Raw genomic sequence first — 20,657 nt, 5'->3', positions numbered from 1 at the left:
GCCAGCTACGAGCTTTTCAGACAGGCGCGCCGATTCTCCGCTCACTGCTAAAAGCGGAGAATCGGCACGCCTGTCTGAAAAGATCGCCGCCGGTCCGGTGGGGTTTTGCAGCAACCTCCGAGCCCAGGTTGCTCGGAGGTTGCTGCAAAATCCCACCAGACCGGCGGGGATCTTTTCAGACAGGCGCGCTTTCTCGAAAGGGCGGAGAAAGCCCTCTCTCGCAGCCTCCTGGCTGGGAGCACTTTCGCTGCGAGAGAGGGCTTTCTCCGTCCCTTTCGGGAAAGCCCTCTCTCGCAGCGAAAGTGCTCCCAGCCAGGGAGAGCGTTCAGATCCCCCCACCCCCAGCAGAAAGCGTTCAGATCCCCCCACCCCCAGCAGAAGCCAAGGACTCACCAAGCGCTGGATACGAACGGAGAAGAGCCAGGCTGGTTTGCTTTGCAGAGCCGAATAAGGCGTCACGCCCCCCTGACGCTTTTGGCGGCAAAAGAGCCCAGCATCGCTTCGGAAGCCGCCGAAAGCGTCAGAGGGGCGTGACGCTTTATTCGGCTCTGCATCAGCTCGGAAGCAAAGCAAGCCAGGCCGGCTCTTCTCGGCTCGTATCCCGAATGGAAGCTCGTGAGTCGAGCAAAAATTTCTCTACTCTCCCAGCTCGTATCTCGAGTAGCTCGTAAGTAGAGCTGCTCGTATATCGGGGTTCCACTGTATTTGTTTTGCACATCTAGTCTGTAATATCTTATTGAAAAGAAAAAACCTCCTCTTCTTTCAGTGTTGTGGATTTTTAAATGGGAATGGCTACCACACCGCATGTAGCTTGTGCTGTGAAGCTTGATCAAATGCCTTTGAAATATGATGATGATGATGATGTAATGTGTATTAAAAAGCTCTATGGTTATAGAGAAGTAAATTAATTTGTAGAGTTCAGTTGTCTTATTTTTTCAATTAATGATGTTTAATATTATCACCATTTGTGAAAATAATTAAAAAGTAGTGTACATTGACTTTCTTTGACTTGTATTCCATAGAAAATTGAAAACCAAGGATGCTCCCCCCTCTAGAGTTTATGATAATAATTGGGTATGCAGTGGTACCTCTACTTAAGAACTTAATTCGTTCCATGACCAGGTTCTTAAGTAGAAACGTTCTTAAGTAGAAGCAATTTTTCCCATAGGAATCAATGTAAAAGCAAATAATGCGTGCAAACCCATTAGGAAAGAAATAAAAGCTCGGAATTTGGGTGGGAGGAGGAGGAGGAAGAAGAGGCGGAGGACAGTTGCTGCCGAAGGAAGAAGGTGAGGTGAGGGGAATCAAAAAAATCCAAAACGTTAACGCTTAAAAACAAAAAGAGGGACTTTGGTGTCTCCCATACACCCAGCACAAGGCAGCCTCCCATACACTTTGCCAGAGAGAGAAAAACCCAGGTGGGCAGGAAGGGGGAACCTCCCGTTCTTTTGACCGAAAGGCGGCTGCTGCTGCTACCTGCTGTCTCTTCCTTCCCATGCTGAAGGGCTCCCCTCTCCTTTCGCTTGCTTGCTTTATAGCTGGTGCCTTTCCTTCACTGTGGTGACTCCTCGGTTTGGCTGAAGTCAAGTTGATCTAGCTGGGGCGAAGCGCCCCCTTTTGCCTTTCCACGCCCAGATACTCCAAGAGGCAACCTCGCGGGAGGCAGCGCGAGGGAGTCACCACAGCGAAGTGGTTTGTTCTCCAAGTGTCCAGAGAAAGGAAAATGCTCTGTTCGCTCTGGGCTGCCAAAGCCTCCTTAAGCGCCACTGAAAGGCTCCTCTGGCAGCCCAGAAAAGCCCAAGATGGCGGGATTAAAGGGGGAATGACAGGAAACTGACTGGGCCTTCGTACCGCTCTCAAATTTCCTGGGAAATTTTTCTGGGCTTGGGTTCTTAAATAGAAAATGGTTATTAAGTAGGGGCAAAAAAATCTTGAGCACACGGTTTTTAGCTAGAAAAGTTCTTAAGTAGAGGCGTTCTTAAGCAGAGGTACCACTGTATTTATTTATTTATTTATTTATTTATTTATTTATTTATTTATACAGTGGTACCTCAAGATACGAACCCCTCGTCTTACGAACAACTCGTGATACGAACCCGGGGTTCAGAAAAAATTTGCCTCTTCCTACGAACTTTTTTTATGTTACGAACGCCAAACCCGAACTTCCGGGTTCAGCGTTCGGAGGCTGCTGGAAAGCCGCCCGGCTGTTTTAAAAGGTGACAGCCGGCGGTGGGGCTTCTTTCCGGGTTCGGGAGGCCACTTTGGGGTTTTGTCTGGGAGAGAGGGCAGTAGGTGCGGCGCTGGGGGAGGGAGTCAGGAAGGTCCTCCTGCTCCCCCCCCCCAGCGAAAAACACAAAGACGGTCTGACAGGCAGGGCAGAGCAGCCTGGAGCAAAGGGAGTCTGAAACCGCCGCCGGCTTCAGCTTCCCATTGCTCCGCGGGCGGCAGCTGACAGCCTTTGTATTTTTGGCTGGGGGGGGAAGCAGGAGGCGCAGGATCGGCGGGCGTGGGGCGAGGCAGCAGGTCTGCATCCTGGGCGGGCGGCGGGCGAGGAGGCGCGGCCGAGCGGGCCAGCGAGGGTGCATCCAACTTGAGGGGCTGGCGGGAGGAAAGCGAATGCCACGGGGCTGGGCTCGGCTCCCCCCTCGGCTCCCCCCCTTACCAGCCCCGCCGCGGAAGGCTCCATTCTGTTCCCTGAATGGAGACCGCCGGCCGCTCAATCGGGCCGGCAGGGAACAGAATGGAGCCTTCCGCGGCAGGGCTGGTAAGGGGGGGAGCCCAGCCCAGCCCCGTGACATTCGCTTTCCTCCCGCCCGCAGCCGAGACTGATCGTGGGCTCCTTCGCAACCTCGGAGAGCTTCCAGGGCATGAAAGCTCACGAAAACCAGGAAGCTCTCTGAGGTTGCGAAGGAGCCCACGATCAGTCAACTGCGGGCGGGAGGAAAGCAAATGCCAAGGGGCTGGGCTCGGCTCCCCCCTCGGCTCCCCGCCTTACCAGCCCCGCCGCGGAAGGCTCCATTCTGTTCCCTGAATGGAGACCGCCAGCCGCTCAATCGGGCCGGCAGGGAACAGAATGGAGCCTTCCGTGGCAGGGCTGGTAAGGGGGGGAGCCGAGCCCAGCCCCGTGACATTCGCTTTCCTCCCGCCCGCAGCCGAGACTGATCGTGGGCTCCTTCGCAACCTCGGAGAGCTTCCAGGGCATGAAAGCTCACGAAAACCAGGAAGCTCTCCGAGGTTGCGAAGGAGCCCACGATCAGTCAACTGCGGGCGGGAGGAAAGCAAATGCCAAGGGGCTGGGCTCGGCTCCCCCCTCGGCTCCCCACCTTACCAGCCCCGCCGCGGAAGGCTCCATTCTGTTCCCTGAATGGAGACTGCCGGCCGCTCAATCGGGCCGGCAGGGAACAGAATGGAGCCTTCCGCGGCAGGGCTGGTAAGGGGGGGAGCCGAGCCCAGCCCCGTGACATTCGCTTTCCTCCCGCCCGCAGCCGACTGATCGTGGGCTCCTTCGCAACCTCGGAGAGCTTCCTGGTTTTCGTGAGCTTTCATGCCCTGGAAGCTCTCCGAGGTTGCGAAGGAGCCCACGATCAGTCGGCTGGGGGTGGGAGGAAGGCGAATCCCCCGTGGGCTCCGTTACATCTTCCGCTGCCAGCCAGGCCATGCTGGCGGCAGCGGAACAATCGCCTTCCTCCCGCCCGCAGCCGACTGACCATGGGCTCCTTCCCGAGCTCCCTTCCTGAGCCTCCCGTTCTCTCTCCCCCCCCCCCCGCCCCTTCGCCTCCCTGTGTTCCTAGGAGAAGTGCTGGGGATTGAGGCAAGACAGACCTTCTGCTCCTCACCAGCACTTCTCCTAGGAACACAGGGGGGTGAAGGGGCGAGGGGGCGGAGAGAGAACGGGAAGCTCAGCATTCCGTCAGCCGCAGCGCTGGCTGTCAACTTTTCTTTTTAAAACTGGGCAGGAGCTGACTTGCCTCCCCAGTGCTAAAAAGAAAAGTTGACAGCCAGCGCTCTCGACTGACGGAATGCTGAGCCTCCCGTTCTCTCTCCCCCCCCCTCGCCCCTTAGCCTCCCTGTGTTCCTAGGAGAAGTGCTGGGGATTGAGGCAAGACAGACCTTCTGCTCCTCACCAGCACTTCTCCTAGGAACACAGGGGGGCGAAGGGGCGAGGGGGCGGAGAGAGAACGGGAAGCTCAGCATTCCGTCAGCCGCAGCGCTGGCTGTCAACTTTTCTTTTTAAAACTGGGCAGGAGCTGACTTGCCTTCCCAGTGCTAAAAAGAAAAGTTGACAGCCAGCGCTGCGACTGATGGAATGCTGAGCCTCCCGTTCTCCCCCCCCCACCTTGCCCCTTCCGGTTTCGGCGTTCGGGAGACCGCTGGGTTCCCAGCTGTCTCCGAACGCCAAACACCAAAGCCGAACTTCCGCGTTCGGCTTCAGGAGACAGCTGGGAAGCGGCGCGGCTCTTTTAAAAGGTGACAGCCGGCCTGGGGGGCTTCCCAGCACCCCCGAACCGGCTGTCACCTTTTAAAACAGCCGCGCCGCTTCCCAGCAGTCGCGGAAAGCTGTTTTTTTGCGGGGGTTTTATTGGTTGCATGGATTAATTGACTTTACATTGTTTCCTATGGGAAACAATGTTTCGTCTTACGAACCTTTCGTCTTACGAACCTCCCCCCGGCACCAATTAAGTTCGTATCTTAAGGTACCACTGTATTTGTATGCCGCCCCTCTCCGCAGACTCATTTCTCTTCATCTCCACATTTAATAATGACTTGGCTGTAAAACCTTGGTCCTGAGTGTGTAAATCTTTGTTTTACTTTTGTAACATCTTTCTAATTTTTATTCTGTGCTATTTGAATGAGGAATATGTCCAATGTATAGAAATTATGTGATGTATATGTGATATACTTGGAAAAGGAGTGATCTTATATATTTTATTTTATGTACGCTGAGAGCATAAGCATCAAGACAATTTCCTTGTGTGTCCAATCACACTTGGCCAATAAAATTCTATTCTATTCTATTCTATTCTATTCTATTCTTATATTGGGTAGTTTTATTTTATTGTTTTAATGACTGATATTTTTTAATATTATTTTTTTCAGTTTGTTCTATTTTAATCCTGTGTATTCTTGGTTTCTGGAACTCTGCATACATTGAGATTAAAAAAAAGTTTGCTCTTTCAATCTAGGGAAGACCTGATCGACAAAAACATAGAAAGTGCTGTTTCTCGGATGCAGTCTGTTATTGAGCTTGGACGTGTAATCAGAGATAGGAAAACCATTCCAGTAAAGGTAAGATGTTCTCTATTTTCAGAAATAAATCAATGAGTTCTAGAAAGAGAATTATATAGACGTTAAATAGACAACATGGCATTTTGCAATGCTCCTAAATTTTCTTTTCTGGGACTAAAGTTCTTGAATTTGATTTTAGTATCCATTGAAAGAAGTGGTAATCATCCATCAAGATTCTCAGGCACTGGAAGACATCAAGTCATTAGAAAAGTATATACTTGAGGTAAAATGAATAAGTATATTTAAAAAACTAATCTCTGTTCAAATTTGCCAAATTAAAAAGAACAGAAGATGATAATGACCATGAGACATCTTCCCCGGGCCTATACAGTTTATACATAGTATGTTTGTGTGTATGCTTGCTTTTAATAATGGGAGTTTTAGTGTTTTTTAAATTATTAGATTTGTTCTTACATTGTCTTTGTTATTGTTGTGAGCCGCCCCGAGTCTATGGAGAGGGGCGGCGTACAAATCTAATAAATAATAATAATAATGATAACATGCAAAAATAGCAATGGTATTATTGTTGTTATTCCGTTGACTGTCCATATTGTGCATGATGCTAGAAGTCCAGTTTTAAGTAGGTTCGTGATTATTAAAGAATTATCTAAATGTATATAGCATGTTCAGAATGACAAATCTTATCTGTTAAAAAGTATGCTGGATCAAAAGGAAGAATATATCCTAATCAACTGTAACCTGACTTTGTTTAGATTAAACTAGATCAGTGATGGCGAACCTTTTTTCCCTCAGGTACCAAAAGATCATGGGTATGCGCTATTGCACATGTGTGAGTGCCCACCCCCATAATTCAATGGCTTGGTGAGGCAAAAACAGCTCCCCCCCCCCCGGATACCTTCTGGAGGCTGTAAACGGCCTATTTCCCACCTTCTGATGGGCCCAGTAGGCTTGTGTTTCGCCCTCCCCAGGCTACAAAAGCTTCTCTGGAGCCGGGGAAGGTAAAACCGCCCTTTCCCATCACATGGAGGCTCACTGGAAGCCAGAACCGCCATCACAGAACCTCTGTGTGAGCCAAAAATCAGCTGGCCAGCACACACATGCATGTTGATTGAAACATGTGGGTTTAATTTCCCCTTCATATGAAAGGCTAATTATAGATGTTCACCTAATTGTTGCCACACATATATAACTTTGAAGCAGAGATCAAATTTAGGTAGAAATATTAAAAATTCAACAGGGTTCACAAATCAACCCCCTCCCTATATAGAGAAAGTTAAAGCTATTTAATTGTCCTGTTTTTTAAAAGATAAAAATAAGTATATAGTATTCTAAATTATTTTTCTCATTTGATATAAGATGCTATTTTAATCCAAAAAATCGTGTGATCTTTTCTTTTATATGTGTCTATGTAGAACTGTAGATGTTTCCCAATTTGTAATGAGTATAATTTTTTTGGAAGAAAAGGCTTTCAATATGAACAGCCTTTATGTATATTGTGAAAAAAATGTATCTTGGACTAATTAGCAGTTTAACAGGCTACAGCTGTTACCTTTTTAGGAATCCAATAGGAGATTATAAGGTTTAAGCTAGCAAGTCAAAATAAATCCTGAAGTTGATATATATTGTGTATGATAAGAACAGGGGTACTTGACCTTACTTTTCCCCCCAGAATTGACTATTTATTAAAGGGACTCTGATAGTGCCATTTCAGACTAACAAATGTAAATAAGAGGAAATGAAAAGGGGTTACCAGATTTCTTTTGATTTTTGGCTATGATAGTCTAGTTTGGCTCTTTTACATTTATGAGATGTTAGTGTGCTTTGAAAATTATTTCAAGTTCTCTGGAGATTGCCTGAGCAAAATACCTTTCTGGTTTTCATTAAAGGAGCCTCTTTTTTCCTCATACTAGTGTAAATTATTTTTGAAGCATACATTTCCTTACAATGTATAAATATAGGTCATGAATATTTTGTCAGAATTTTTCAATATAATGTAGATTTCAGAAGTTCTTCAGAAATTTAAAGAGGGCAGATTAGTTACATGTGCTGTTGAGTTTTATTTTTCAAACAATGTTTTCATATTCTTTCTGTGTTTTCACTTAAGGGCATTTTATTTGGTGTTTTTCATATGTGTGTGTGTGTGTGTGTGTGTATGTATGTGCCGTATTTTTTGAAGTATAAGATGCACCTTTCCCCCAAAAAGTGGGTGAAAATCTGGGTGCGTCTTATGCACCAGATGTAGCCCTGCCCAGTCTCTCAAATGGAGCTTTGCTAGGCTGAAAAAGCAGCCTCTGAAATGGAGCTTTGCAAGGCTAAAAACAGCCTCTCAAACAGCCGCTTGTGACATCACTTTCCAAAGTGACTAAAGATTGTACAACCTGAAAAAGGGTGACCTAGTCTAATAGAGAGATGTCTAGCAAAGTTTAATTCCAGAATTAAACTGGAAGTACGTTTACATCAGGATGTTTGGTTAATATTTCGGTAATTTTTTTCTTATATTGTTTTTTAAAATTGTTTTTATTGATTTTTATATTTTCCACATCTTAATATTTCAAAAACAGATCCACATCCGTATATATACATTAATATAAATACTTAGGTTATTTGTACATTGATTTTTTATTATGTTGAGTAGGTTGGGACTCCCTTAAATATAATCACACAGGGTTAGAATTAGGTACAAATATTTGTTTGATATTCTTATCTTGTCTTTTCTGTGCAATATTTGTTGTAATTGAAAAATGGTTAATAACATATTCTTCTTCTTTTTATTTCCTTGGGGGGATATATATATATATGTTCTTAAATATGAAGGAACTTAATGTCCGTGAAGTGACTTTATCGACTGATAAAGATAAGTACGGAATCCGTTTGAGAGCACAACCTGATCATATGGTGCTTGGGAAGCGACTTAAAGGAGCCTTTAAATCTGTAATGGCTGCTATCAAAGAATTGCCAAGTGAGCTGTTGGAAGAATTTCAGAAGACAGGTTGGTAACCATTCAGCATTGTTATAAAACTGTGATATGCTTGAATTGCAAACCAACACATTTAGCTTCTGGAATATATTATAACCTACTAATAGATTGTGGGTATTTAAAAGCTACGGCATTCCTGTCTATGTAGCAACTTGTCTTCTGTCCTTGGAGTGGGACACTCATGAAGCCCCTGTCATTTGTATTTTATGTTACAATCCATCCAAAGTCATTCTGGAGTCAGGCAATCTCCAAAACTCATAAATTTATTTATTTATTTGTCTGTCTGTCTGTCTGTCTGTCTGTCTGATTTTTATGCCACCCTTCTCCTTAGACTCAGGGCGGCTTACAACATGTTAACAATATCACTTTTTAACAGAGCCAGCATATTGCCCCCACAATCCGGGTCCTCAAAGGCTGAGTCAACCTTGAGCCGGTGATGAGATTTGAACCGCTGACCTACAGATCTACAGTCAGCTTCAGTGGCCTGCAGAACAGCACTCTACCTGCTATGCTACGCCGGCTCAAAAATAAACAAAGATCAATTTTTTTGCAACTTCATTTTATATGATGCACACTTTCAGGGCTTGGCATAATTAATTAAGCTCAGTTCTTGTTAACGGCATATCCTGTCCCTTCTAGTACTTTATAGTTTTTCATTCTCATTATTTTTATTCATTTTTCTTCTATTTCCATGAATTTTGCTGAGGAAAATAATATTTTATGGTTAAAAACTTGCAATATTTTGCTTTAAACTAAAAAATGAAGGGCTAGAGGTATCATTTGTTAAACATTATAGTTTTGTTGGACTTGCCTTGGAACCAATACAGTGAATTCCAATTTTCAGTTGAAGTTAACATTTTAATCCTCAAAGGTAGCATGAAGAGCCAAGATTTGCTCTTGTCTCTCTGGATTTTGAGGTTCGCTATCTAAGTTTAAGAATATTTTTGGGGATGCCTACTTTCCGAGACCCTGTTGGCCCTCCCCTTTGTTTATACAACATAATGAATATAGCAGAAATTGTCTTATGTGAAGCCTCAGGCTAGAGAGGCTTTGCAAATGTACATTGTAGCATTCAGGATCAAGTCTCAGGGTATCAGCTAATACAGCAAAATATCAGCGTTGCTGACTGAGGAACTCTGGGAATTAAAGTCCACAAGTCTTAAAGTTACCAAGATTGGAGACCCCTGGGCTAATAAACGCCCATAAATTTGCTTTCCCTGACTGTAAAAACAGAAGTGTTTAAGTGTCTTAATTAAAAAAAAATGAATAGCGAGAGCCTGAAAACTATTAGTGCTTTTATCAAATAAACTTCTAAAAGGAGACCTGCACAAAATAGAAATTTTCTAATGTTCTGGATGTTAACATTAATGCTATTAATTTTCCAGTAGAAGGTAGTCCTTGAGACTTAGAACATGAATCTGAAGTTCTAACAGTCCAACCTCCCCCTGTGGTCATATGACTGAACTTCAAGCACTCGGCAACAGGGCCTCATTTACAGCGTTGCTGTATTTTGCAGTCACATGACCACAGTTTACTTTGCTTTTGCCAAAACCTGGCAAAACCCCACTTACTTTTGGTTTTTGGCAAAATTGCGCCAATTGTGAACCTTACTGGTTTGCATAATGTCTTCAGTATTCACTTATCTCCCCGTTCATTTTATGTTTATTTAATGACTTTCTCTTTTGTTTAACAACCGCTGCAAAAAAGTTAGTAAGGACCAAGATTTGCCCATTTTATGGATGTCATGACATAAACCATAATGGGGGGACTCCATTAGAGGTATATGCCACAGACTACCTATTTCCTGAATGACACCTGTCTAATGCTAAATAAACCAAATTATTTAGATGAAAAAGGTGAACAATTTATTAGAGGGTAAATACACATTGATACATACCTATACAGTATTTATCTTGTCAAATGAAAGAATAATTAAAGATTATTTAGAAATTGAATGATGATCTTTTAACCTACAATATAGAATTCTCTTGTTTAAATGAATTAGGCACAATTGTTGTAGAAGGGCATGAATTGCATGAGGAAGATCTCCGTCTGATGTATACCTTTGACCAGACTGTAGGAGGATATAGCCAGTTTGAAGCGCATTCTGATTCTCAGGTATTGAATATAAAGTGGGGGATTTTTTGGTTAAAGTCATTTTCTTAACTCTACTGCAAATTATTCTCTCTTACATTGCAGTGTAAATGTCATTTTTGAATAGATGATTTAAGATAACAATAAGAAAAAGTTTTTCACTTTTTCAAGTTAAAGCAGGATTTTAAATAGGGAAGCAGGCAACTTTCCTACCACATAGTATGATGGGTTCTTAATTTTATTTCTTTCTAAGAAAACGTATAAAATTTATATAGCTGCCTACTCTCTTACAAGCGAGTAGGCGGCTATATACAATTCTAGTTGTCTTACAAACAATAAAAACCACAGTGGACAAAAAGTGTGGGGGTGGGGATAAAAGACTTGTGAGCGAGTAGGCAGCTATATAAATTTTATACAATTAAATGATTAAATTGATTAGTCTTATTTTAATAACAATTGCAGTAACGTAAAATGAGGCTGATGAGGTGGAGAGGAAGAGTAATGACTAAAATAAGAAAAAAATGTTCTTTTTAAAAATATTAACAGTATGATGCAGGAGGGTGTGAAGTTCCTTTTTTCTAGGAAGTGTCCTGGTGCATAACTATGAGGCATGCAATCACTATAAGGTTTTGGGTTTTTTTTAAGGATAAATCACAAAGTTCATTTTATTAACTATTTTTTAAAAAGCAATGTACAGGTGGAATTCTTTAAAAGTGGAAAAGAACAGAACATGTCGGCAACAGAGAAGGAGGCATTCAGTATGTAGTCACCACAATCTTCACAATTACCGTATTTTTCGCTCCATAAGACGCAGTTTTTTTCCTCCCAAAGTAGGATGAAAAATCAGCCTCGTCTTATGGAGCGAAGATGCAGGCAGGGAGGGGGGGGAGGCTGCGAATTTGGAAGCGCCATCCCACCGGCTGGCTGGCTAGCTGCTGCCTGGCCCACCGTTCCCCGTAAGCTGCGCCCGTGAGCAGGCGTGCACCCCCAAATACACCCGAGCGCCCTTTTCCAAGGGCGCGCGCTCCCCATCCCCCTGCCAGCCCGCGGGGAGGTGGGCGGGGGCGGGGAGGTGTGGCAGTAGGAGTAAAGGGAGCCGCGGCCGCCCCTGCCTCCCCACGGTGCCTCCGGCCAAATGCGCCCCTGGCTTCTCCACGCTGCCCTATTGCCCGCCCGATCCGCCTCCTCTCCTCCTCTGCCACCTCCTGCGTTGGGGCGCGATCTGCCTCCTCTCCTCCGCTGCCTCCTCCTGCCTTGGGGCGCAATCTGCCCCCTCTCCAACATCGCTGCCTTCTGCCTTGGGGCGCGATCCGCCCCCTCTCCTCCGCCGCCGCCTTCTGCCTTGGGGCGCGATCCGCCCCCTCTCCTCCTCCGCCACCCCCTGCCTTGGGCGAGCAATCCGGGAGTCCGGGACAGGGTGGCTTTATGCCATGAAGAGAAAACGGCCGACTTTTCCCTGCTGCCGGAGCCGTTTCCTCTTCATGGCGCAAAGCCACACAGTCCCGGACTCCGGGATTGCTCGCCCAAGGCAGGAAGCGGCGGAGGAGGAGAGGGGGCGGATCGCGCCCCAAGGCAGAAGGCGGCGGCGGAGGAGGAGAGGGGGCGAATCGCGCCCCAAGGCAGAAGGCAGCCATCTGCCCAGACAGAAAGGAAACAAGAGAGAGAAAGTGAGAAGAAGAGAGAGAAAGAGGGGGAGAGAGAGAGAAAGAGAGAGGGGGAGAGAGAGAAAGAGAGGTAGAGGGAGAAAGAGAGTGGGAGAGGGGGGAGAGATAGCAAGAGAGGGAGAGAGAGAAAGAGAGAGGGAGAGGGGGAGATAGAGGGAGAGGGGGGAGAGATAGCAAGAGAGAGAGAGAAAGAGAAAGGGAAAGGGGGAGAGAGGGGGGAGAGAAAGAGAGGGAGGGAGAGAGAGGAGATAAAGAAAGAGGAGAGAGAGAAAGGAAGAGAAAGAAAGAAAGAGGGATAGAAAGAGAGAGAGAGTGAGAGATGCTCAGTGAGCCTTTCTTTGAAGTTGCCTTTCTTTCTTTCTTTCTTTCTTTCTTTCTTTCTTTCTTTCCTTCTTTCTTTTTCTCTCTTGCTCTCTTGCTCTTTCATTCTTTTTTCTTTCTCTTGCTTTCTTTCTCTCCTTCCTTCCCTCATTCCATTTCTTTCATTCCCCCTCTCTATTTTTATTTCTCTTTCATTTTCTTTCTTTCTCTCTTTCTTGCTTTCTTTCTTGCTCTTTTTCTTTCTCTCTTTTACCTTCCCTTCCTCTATTTCTTCTTTTCTTTCTCCTTCCTACCTTCTTCCCTCCCTCCCTTCAGTCCTTCCTCTCTTACTCTCCCCTTTCATAAGTTTCCTTGCTTCCTTCCTCTGTTCCTGTCCCTTCCCCCTTTCTTTCTTTCTTTCCTTCCTTCCTTTCCTCCCTCCATTTCTTGCTTTCCTTTTCCTTCCTCCCTTCTTCCCTCCCTCACTCCCTTCTTTCACTCCTTCCTCTCTTCCTCTCCCCTTTTTGGCTCAAAATATTTTTTTTCTATTTTCCTCCTCTAAAATCTAGGTGCGTCTTATCAGCAGGTGCGTCTTATAGAGCGAAAAATACGGTATATGAAAATGACATTTTGATTAGGTATCAAGACAGAGTGTCCTCCTTTTTTAAGTGCTGCATGAAAGGCAAAGTAACAATCTGAAAATATTTGGAAATTCAATTTTTAGCATCCTAAAATGATGTTCTCTCTTGTCAAATTCTACTGTATTACAGAAGAGCCCTAAGCTTGGGAATCTTTTAAAACTTACATATACACTCACAGTAGCCGATGAGACATTGTTTCAAAGATAAAAATAAAGATTGCAACACAAACTATTCAGGAAGATATATTACCTGGTCACTGTAGCAATCGCTACAGTTTTATTAGTCTTTTATTATTGTATCCCATATAGTAAAAGAAAATGCCTATGTGGCAAATGAGATCCATGCTGCTGCATCAGGTAAAACAGATGCTACTATAGTGGTATGATAAGATTAAAATAATGAAATTAAAAGTACAAATGATTATTCTTTTATATTTTATCTGAAATAAAATGAGCACTTTTATTTTATCATAAAATACAAACAAACAAACAAACAAACAAACCCACAAGTCACCATTCCAACTTTTAAAAGTGAAATATAAAGCATCTGGGGGGGGGGGAAGCAAATATAGCTTGACCTCAAAGGGATATCAAATGGACTTCCTTGATGGGCCTTCAGTGAATATAATCCCACAAATGAATTCTCTGCCTTAAACAATCTGCCTAACTTCATTTGGCAGAGACATCAGAAAACGATTTTGGAAGAGTACATTATAGAAGAATGCATTTAGGTCAAGGAGGGAGGGGCACATTTTTAAAGACTTTGCTTTTGATTACATGTTGGCCACTCCAAAATATATGTAGAAAAATGTATTAGATACTCTGATTTTTACACTACCATCTTTTTTGGAAACACAGTGGAAACTGCTGTAATTAGTGAAAACTGGCATAATATAATCCTTTTAACTACCCCAAAGTTGGTATGTTTTAACCCAAAGAGAAGACGTCTTTGAAATTGTAGAAACATTTCAAAGATACTACAAGATACTGAATATGAGTTTAATTAAGTGTATGCAAAACTAGCCCTGTTTTCTTGGGACTGTATCCACCCAGGCATTTTCCAAAAGTGAAAGGAGAAGATTTTGCTGGAGTTGTCAGCCTTTTAGAAAGTATTGAAGAATAAATAATGTACAAGTGACTATGATTTATAATTAGCTCTAACTTTTTATCACCAGGTTTTAGTTCTCCTAGATGTTACTCCTGATCAGTCTATGGTTGATGAAGGTGTTGCACGGGAAGTAATAAATCGAATTCAAAAACTTCGAAAGAAGGTAAGTAAATCTGGGGAGGATAACAAAGACATTTCTCCTAAATATGTCTCTGGGGTTATATTTCTTGACTCCTTTTATTGTTACTGTTCTGTCGGGCTCTCTGGTAGACTCCTCCCAAAAATTCACAGGTACAAATTTCAGACACACACACATTTGAAAATTCAAAACAATGTTCTTTATAAGGAAAATTCACTTAAACTAAGCCCTTTTTTGGTATATCAAAGAGCACTCCTCTCCAAACAAACTGGTAATTTGTACAAGTCCCTTATCAGTTCTGTGATACTTAGCTTGCAGCTGTGAGGCAATTCACAGTCCTTCTTTCACAAAGTGAAACACACTTTGCTCTGGTTTAGTTTCAAAGCGGAGGAAAAATCAGCACACAAAGGTCAAAGTCAGTAAAGCAGTCACGAAACACAATGATCAGATAATCCTCCACAATGGCCAAACCCACAGGCTGCTGTTTATAGCATCCTCACTAATTACCACAGCCCCACCCAACCACAGGTGGCCTCATTTTCTTTGATAATAATCTCTCAGTTGTTGCTGCCTATGCATCGCTCTCCGCATGCCTGGCTGCATCATTAACTCTTGTTCTGAATCCAAGGAGGAGCTAGATAATTGATCTCCTTCTGAGCTGTCTGCCACACTCTCCTCCTCCCTGTCACTCATGTCTTCTTGGTCAGAGGAGCCTTCATCAGCAGATTCCACCGGGGGCAAAACAGGCCTGCAGCATGTGGATGTCTCCCCCACATCCACAGTCCTTGGGGCAGAAGCTGGGCCAGAGGTAACCACAACAGTTACTAAAACAGTATTCTTTATATTCAAACTAACCCTAATCCCCAAATGTATATCTTAGAGGGGACATTTAGGTTATGGGACTCCACTTTCTGCTTTGTGCATAGATCCTTATTACACAGGATCTGACTAGCCTGTGTGAAACCCATCCAGTGTTCCCACCATGTTCTTCTCTGGCTAACTGGTTCCATTGGTTCCATTGTCACTCTTACTTCTAGGATGTTTTTCTAACATTCAAACAGATTCTGCCTTCTCATATCTTAAATTCCTTACCCTTTATTCAGCATTCTGAGATCATGGAGAACAGGTATAGATCATGCCCATCTGGTTTTGTTTCAAATCCTTCAAAAATGCTATCATATTCTCCTTATTTTTCCTTAGGTTTAACATTCCCAGTGTTTCTTTAGATCAGTGTTTCCCAACCTTGGTAACTGGCTAGGGAATTCTTGGAGTTGAAGTCCAAATATCTTCAAGTTGCCAAGGTTGGGAAACACTGCTTGAGAGGATCTAGTTCCTAATTGCTCTTTTCAGAATTGATCTATTTTGTCTGAATCTTCCTCTTGACAAGGTTTCTCAAATTTAAACAATACTGTTAGCAAGAGCCAATCAGGATACAATAAATGTCACTGTTAATTTTCATGCTTTGGACATTCTACTGATATGAAAATTTGGGAATTCACAAAAATACACAAAATCAGAGTATTCTGGGGAAAAATGTTGTTTTTATTGCTTTCTTCCTCTTTTGCCTCTTGGGACATTAATTCCTTCTCAAGAACAAACTTGGGTTGACCCCCTTGGCCTTTTGTAAAGCCTTAAAGCCTTGGCTCAAAGGTGCTTTTTTTTCAAGAGGCAAGTGGACTTTAGAAAGTCCAGTTGCCTCTTGGAAAAAAAAGCACTTTTGGGACAACCATGACATGGATGACTAAGAATTTCCAGACTTAACGCCTTGGATTTAAAGCCTATAATAGTAGGTCAGGAGGTTAGGTTGAGCTCGCCTATTTCCTATTCTAATTGTGCTTGATGGTTCTGTTTTTACCACAAATACTTTTTTATTTGCATTGTTTTGAGTTCTGCTTTTTTCTGCTTTTATGTTTTTAACACAACTACTCAGAGATATTAGTGTAGCATGGTTAAATAAATTGAAATATTAAATAAGACCCCCTTTCCCTAAATTGTGTGCACCTCTTCCAGAGTCCAACAATGGCCCATTTCCCAACTGGAAGAACTTGGGAAATGGACCATTTCTGGCCTCTGGAGGTCCTCCGGGGTGGGGGGGGGGAGAAGGCCGCTTTTGCTCCCCCCCAAGCACATAGAAAGGCTCTGAAACCTGGGGAGAGCAAAAAAACCAGGAACTTCCGGTTCAACTAGAAGTTGGCAGACTGAATGTTTCCAGGCTCTGGAGGATCTCGGGGGTGGGTGGAGGCCTTTTTCGCCTTCCCCAGGCTCCTAGAAAGGCTCTGGAGCTTGGAGAGAGCGAAAAATGAGTGTGCCACTGCGTGCCTGGGGGGTCAGGTGTGCATGCGCAAGGGGGCCACAAGGAATTATGGATGTTGGCACGTACATGCCCCCCCCTCTTTTGGCATGTGAACCAAAAATATTTCGCCATCACTGGTATAGGGTTTTCCTGTCTGAACTGGAGGTTGGACTAGAAGACCTTCAAGAACCTTTCCAACTCTGTTGGAAGAACCTTCCCTATCTCTATTCCTATCATGTTAAAAATCAGAAAGGTTGATTTAAAGAATATCACCTAAAATAATTTGGGCCAGATAGCCTTCTGTGCGGATTAGTATTGCTTATGATCAAGCCAGCCACCATGAAATTAATTGGGAAGTAAAAGGAGCATTAAGCAAGAAAATATTTCCTTAAACTATAAACGCCTGCAGTTTGCTTTTCTTCTCTGGTAATGTCCATGCATTTTGGTTATTTCCTTGTAAAAAGATATATAAGCCTGTTATTAAGTCGGTTGTAATCCTGAAAGAAATGAAATCTTTGTGCCTGTTATAACAACAGAAAGCTATGAGAGAAGTCAATACTTCAAATATAAAAATAATGTGTTTAAGGGAAATATCTTTGTGCTTGATGGGGTTGGAGCGCATCATGGAGAACAGATGGCAGTAAAAGGAGAGAATAGAACAGAGGAGAAAAATTGAACATGACATTGGTAATTGTGCATGAAGGTGACTTCTCTCATTGTTTTAAGATGACAGCTCTATAAATAAGAGTAATCTTCACACACAAAGCAAGTGTAGCCCTCCCAAATATCTTTCATTAATTTTGTTAGTACTTGAATCTGAACTTTGTGTACTAACCATAAATTCATAAGATGCTTTTTCCATGAAGGCCAATAGTACATGGCAAAACATTTATTTTAATTTTACCTAGCAAAGGATGAATGAGTTATATGCATGGCGGATTAGAAAGAAAATTTGTGACAATTTAGGCATTTAGATACTTTTCTTTGTTAATTACACCAATAAGAACAGTTTTGTTGCTTTTTCGTACTTCTAATACATTAATTTCTTCTGTTAATACTGACAGAGAATTTATTACAAAAATTGGCCATAAGGTAATATTTGATATTCACTAACGTTGCTAATTTTATTTCAGCGCAATCTGGTTCCTACAGATGAGATTACAGTATATTATCAGGCATCTCCAGAAGGTGATTATCTTGATACTGTTATTAAGGAACATACAGATTTTATTTTTGCCACAATAAAAGCTGCTTTGAAGCCATCTCCAGTGTCTCCCATGGAGGAAGTGCTTATTAAAGAAAAAACTCAGGTAAATACAAATTTATTTATTTATTTTACTTTATTTATTTATTTATTAGATTTGTATGCCGCCCCTCTCCGTAGACTCAGGGCGGCTAACAACAATAGTGAAACAACATATAACAAATCCAATATTTAAAATAATTTAAAAGACTCTAATTTAAAAACCAAACATACACAGAAACATACCATGCATAAATTGTATAGGCCTAGGGGGAAGAGAATATCTCAGTTCTCCCATGCCTGACGACAGAGGTGGGTTTTAAGGAGCTTACGAAAGGCGAGGAGGGTGGGGGCAAGTCTGCAGAGAGGGGCAGCATACAAATCCAATAAATAATAATAATAATAATAATAATAATAATAATAATAATAATTATTATTATTATTATCATATCTGGAGGGAGTTGGTTCCAGAGGGTTGGGGCCGCCACAGAGAAGGCTCTTCCCCTGGGTCCCGCCAAATGACATTGTTTAGTCGACGGGACCCGGAGAAGATATATCCTTTATTCACCTTCACTGTGATCTAAATATTGCACTACTCATATTTAATATTTGTTGGATTAAATCAGTGATGGTGAACCTATCACACTGGTGCCATAGGTGGCAATGGAGCCTTATCTGGTCGCACGTGAGCTGTTTCCCTAGCTCAGTTCCAGTGTTGCGTGTGTGTGCTGGCCAGCTGATTTTTGGTTTGCACAGAGGCTCTGGGAGGGAATTTTTGGCTTCCAGAGAGTCTCCGAGGGTATGAGGGAGGGTGTTTTTACCCTCTGCAAGCTTCAGGGAAGCCTTTGAAGCCTGGAGAGGGCGAAACATGAGCCTACTTGGCCCACCAGAAGTTGGGAAACAGGCCATTTCCGGCCTCCAGAGTGCCTCAGGGGAGCAGGGGAAGCTGTTTTCGCCGTCACCAGGCATTGAATTATGGGTGCAGGTACTCAGGCATGCACGACAGAGCGCTTCCACGCACATTCAGCATCCAAGGAAAATTAAACTATTTATACACTATAACAACTTTTAAATTCAAAAAAATCAAATGAATCTGAATTCTCTCAAAATTAAGTTACATAGTTACAGTTCTAGAAACTTGCTTTAAAAGAATATGAGCCATATACAATAACTAATAATATCTGCAATATAAAGATCGCATGTTTAATCAAGTATATTCCCATGTAAATTTTAACCTTGACTTGCTGGTCTTATACTATATGAATTCAGATTTTTCTGAATGTCTTCATTTTAATGTATTTGGTGGTGTTGTATTGTGTGTGCATTAGATTTGCAAGGCATACATGACAAATTTAGATTCATATCAATCTAAGCAACTGTTAGAAGTCATCAAAATATAAATAATTTAATAATCGTTTCTTCTCCCTTCCACGAAATGATTTTAAACAGTTTGAACATTTTTAATGAGTTTATCAAGCTGACTTTTAAAATAGGAATTGACAACCATTTCTACATTGTTGTTGATAGGCTTTTATGTCCAGTTTCAGAATAACTTGAAGAACTAAATTATGGAAAGTGAATATGTAGTTAAAAATAGGTAAAATTGAAAGTTGTTGATGTACTTTTTCAAGGATATGAATAAGATTATAGAGTTATGTATGTAGTTCAAGGCAAACAGCAGACAAATTTAAAAAATGCAACATACAAATAAGCTAGACATTAATTTACATTTAAGTGGGAAGTAGACTGCTTCTAATGATATTGTACCGCTGTCTATGAATAAGATTTACATTCATTTTATAGGGAATATTAATTAATGTTTGGTATAGTCATACAAAGATAGTTGACCAAAATGAGACAGACAAGTTCTTCAGTTAAAAGGTAACTTTGATATCTTGATGATTATTATCAAATTATTATGATAAGTTTATCAACTGTCCATCTCACAGTTTGAAACAACTCAGTGCTTTGATAAACTTTTACTTTATGTAATTAGTCAAAAGTCCAGCATAACTATGACTGCTTTCTAGAAAAAAAATAATTTAGCAGAAGATGAGTGTTATATCTGAATTTGTGTCATCCTCTTTCCCCCCACCCCTGCTAGTTTTGTTACTGGGATATTGTAAGACAAATAGTTGCTGACTTCCACTTAGTCATTAACATGGATTTTTGTTAACATTAACATTAGTTTTTGCCAGCGGCCATAAGAACAATTAGCAATTAAGAGTAAATAACAAGGAGCTGAGTTAACATCATCTCAATTTTTCTTTTAATATACTCTTACTTGTTTTTTCTTTCCGATAGCCACTATTTGGCATATTGTTTGTCAGCTTTCAGGGGGTTGATGGTTCAAACAATTGCCCGTTGGGGCTCCTAAAAGCAAGGATAGAAAGAGATTGCATGGTATTTGAAAAACTTGTTATGCCTTGGTTAACTGAACCATAGTTTACTGAATTAACTCTTGTCTGCATTCACACAACATACTGAATATTATCAAACCACATCAATTAAACATGACGGCACCTTGAACAATAAAGTAGGCAACTACGCTTTAGCCTGCACACTAGTAGTGGATTCTAAAACCATTTGCTCACGGTTCGTGCTTATAGAATAGAATAGAATAGAATTTTTATTGGCCAAGTGTGATTGGACACACAAGGAATTTGTCTTGGTGCATATGCTCTCAGCGTACATAAAATAAAATATACTTTTGTCAAGAATCATGTGGTACAACGCAATGATTGTCATAGGGGTCAAATAAGCAATGAGGAAGCAATATTAATAAAAATCTTAGGATATAAGCAACAAGTTACAGTCATACAGTCAACATGGGAGGAAATGGGTGAAAGGAATGATGAGAAAAACTAGTAGAATAGAAGTGCAGATTTAGTAGAAAGTCTGACAGTGTTGAGGGAATTATTTGTTTAGTAGAGTGATGGCGTTCGAAAAAAA

The 20,657-nt window shown here is 42.2% G+C and overlaps 1 protein-coding gene across 2 annotated transcripts in view; it reads left to right on the top strand.

Annotated features, from left to right (window-relative positions):
- The window catches only part of IARS1 (isoleucyl-tRNA synthetase 1), a 104,148-nt gene that overhangs the window by 61,254 nt on the left and 22,237 nt on the right, over positions 1–20,657 (top strand). For both annotated transcript variants that reach the window (XM_070738605.1, XM_070738606.1), the window contains exons 24-29: positions 5,184–5,286; positions 5,426–5,509; positions 8,062–8,236; positions 10,230–10,342; positions 14,098–14,193; positions 17,596–17,772. In XM_070738605.1, the coding sequence (XP_070594706.1) occupies positions 5,184–5,286; positions 5,426–5,509; positions 8,062–8,236; positions 10,230–10,342; positions 14,098–14,193; positions 17,596–17,772 (748 nt within the window). The remainder of the gene's footprint in view (positions 1–5,183; positions 5,287–5,425; positions 5,510–8,061; positions 8,237–10,229; positions 10,343–14,097; positions 14,194–17,595; positions 17,773–20,657) is intronic.

The sequence above is a fragment of the Erythrolamprus reginae genome, chromosome 2 (genome assembly GCF_031021105.1).
Source record: "Erythrolamprus reginae isolate rEryReg1 chromosome 2, rEryReg1.hap1, whole genome shotgun sequence".
Classification (NCBI taxonomy): Eukaryota; Metazoa; Chordata; class Lepidosauria; order Squamata; family Dipsadidae; genus Erythrolamprus; species Erythrolamprus reginae.
The sequence above is the reverse complement of the archived record's forward strand: the minus strand, read 5'-3'. Positions and strand labels throughout refer to the sequence as shown.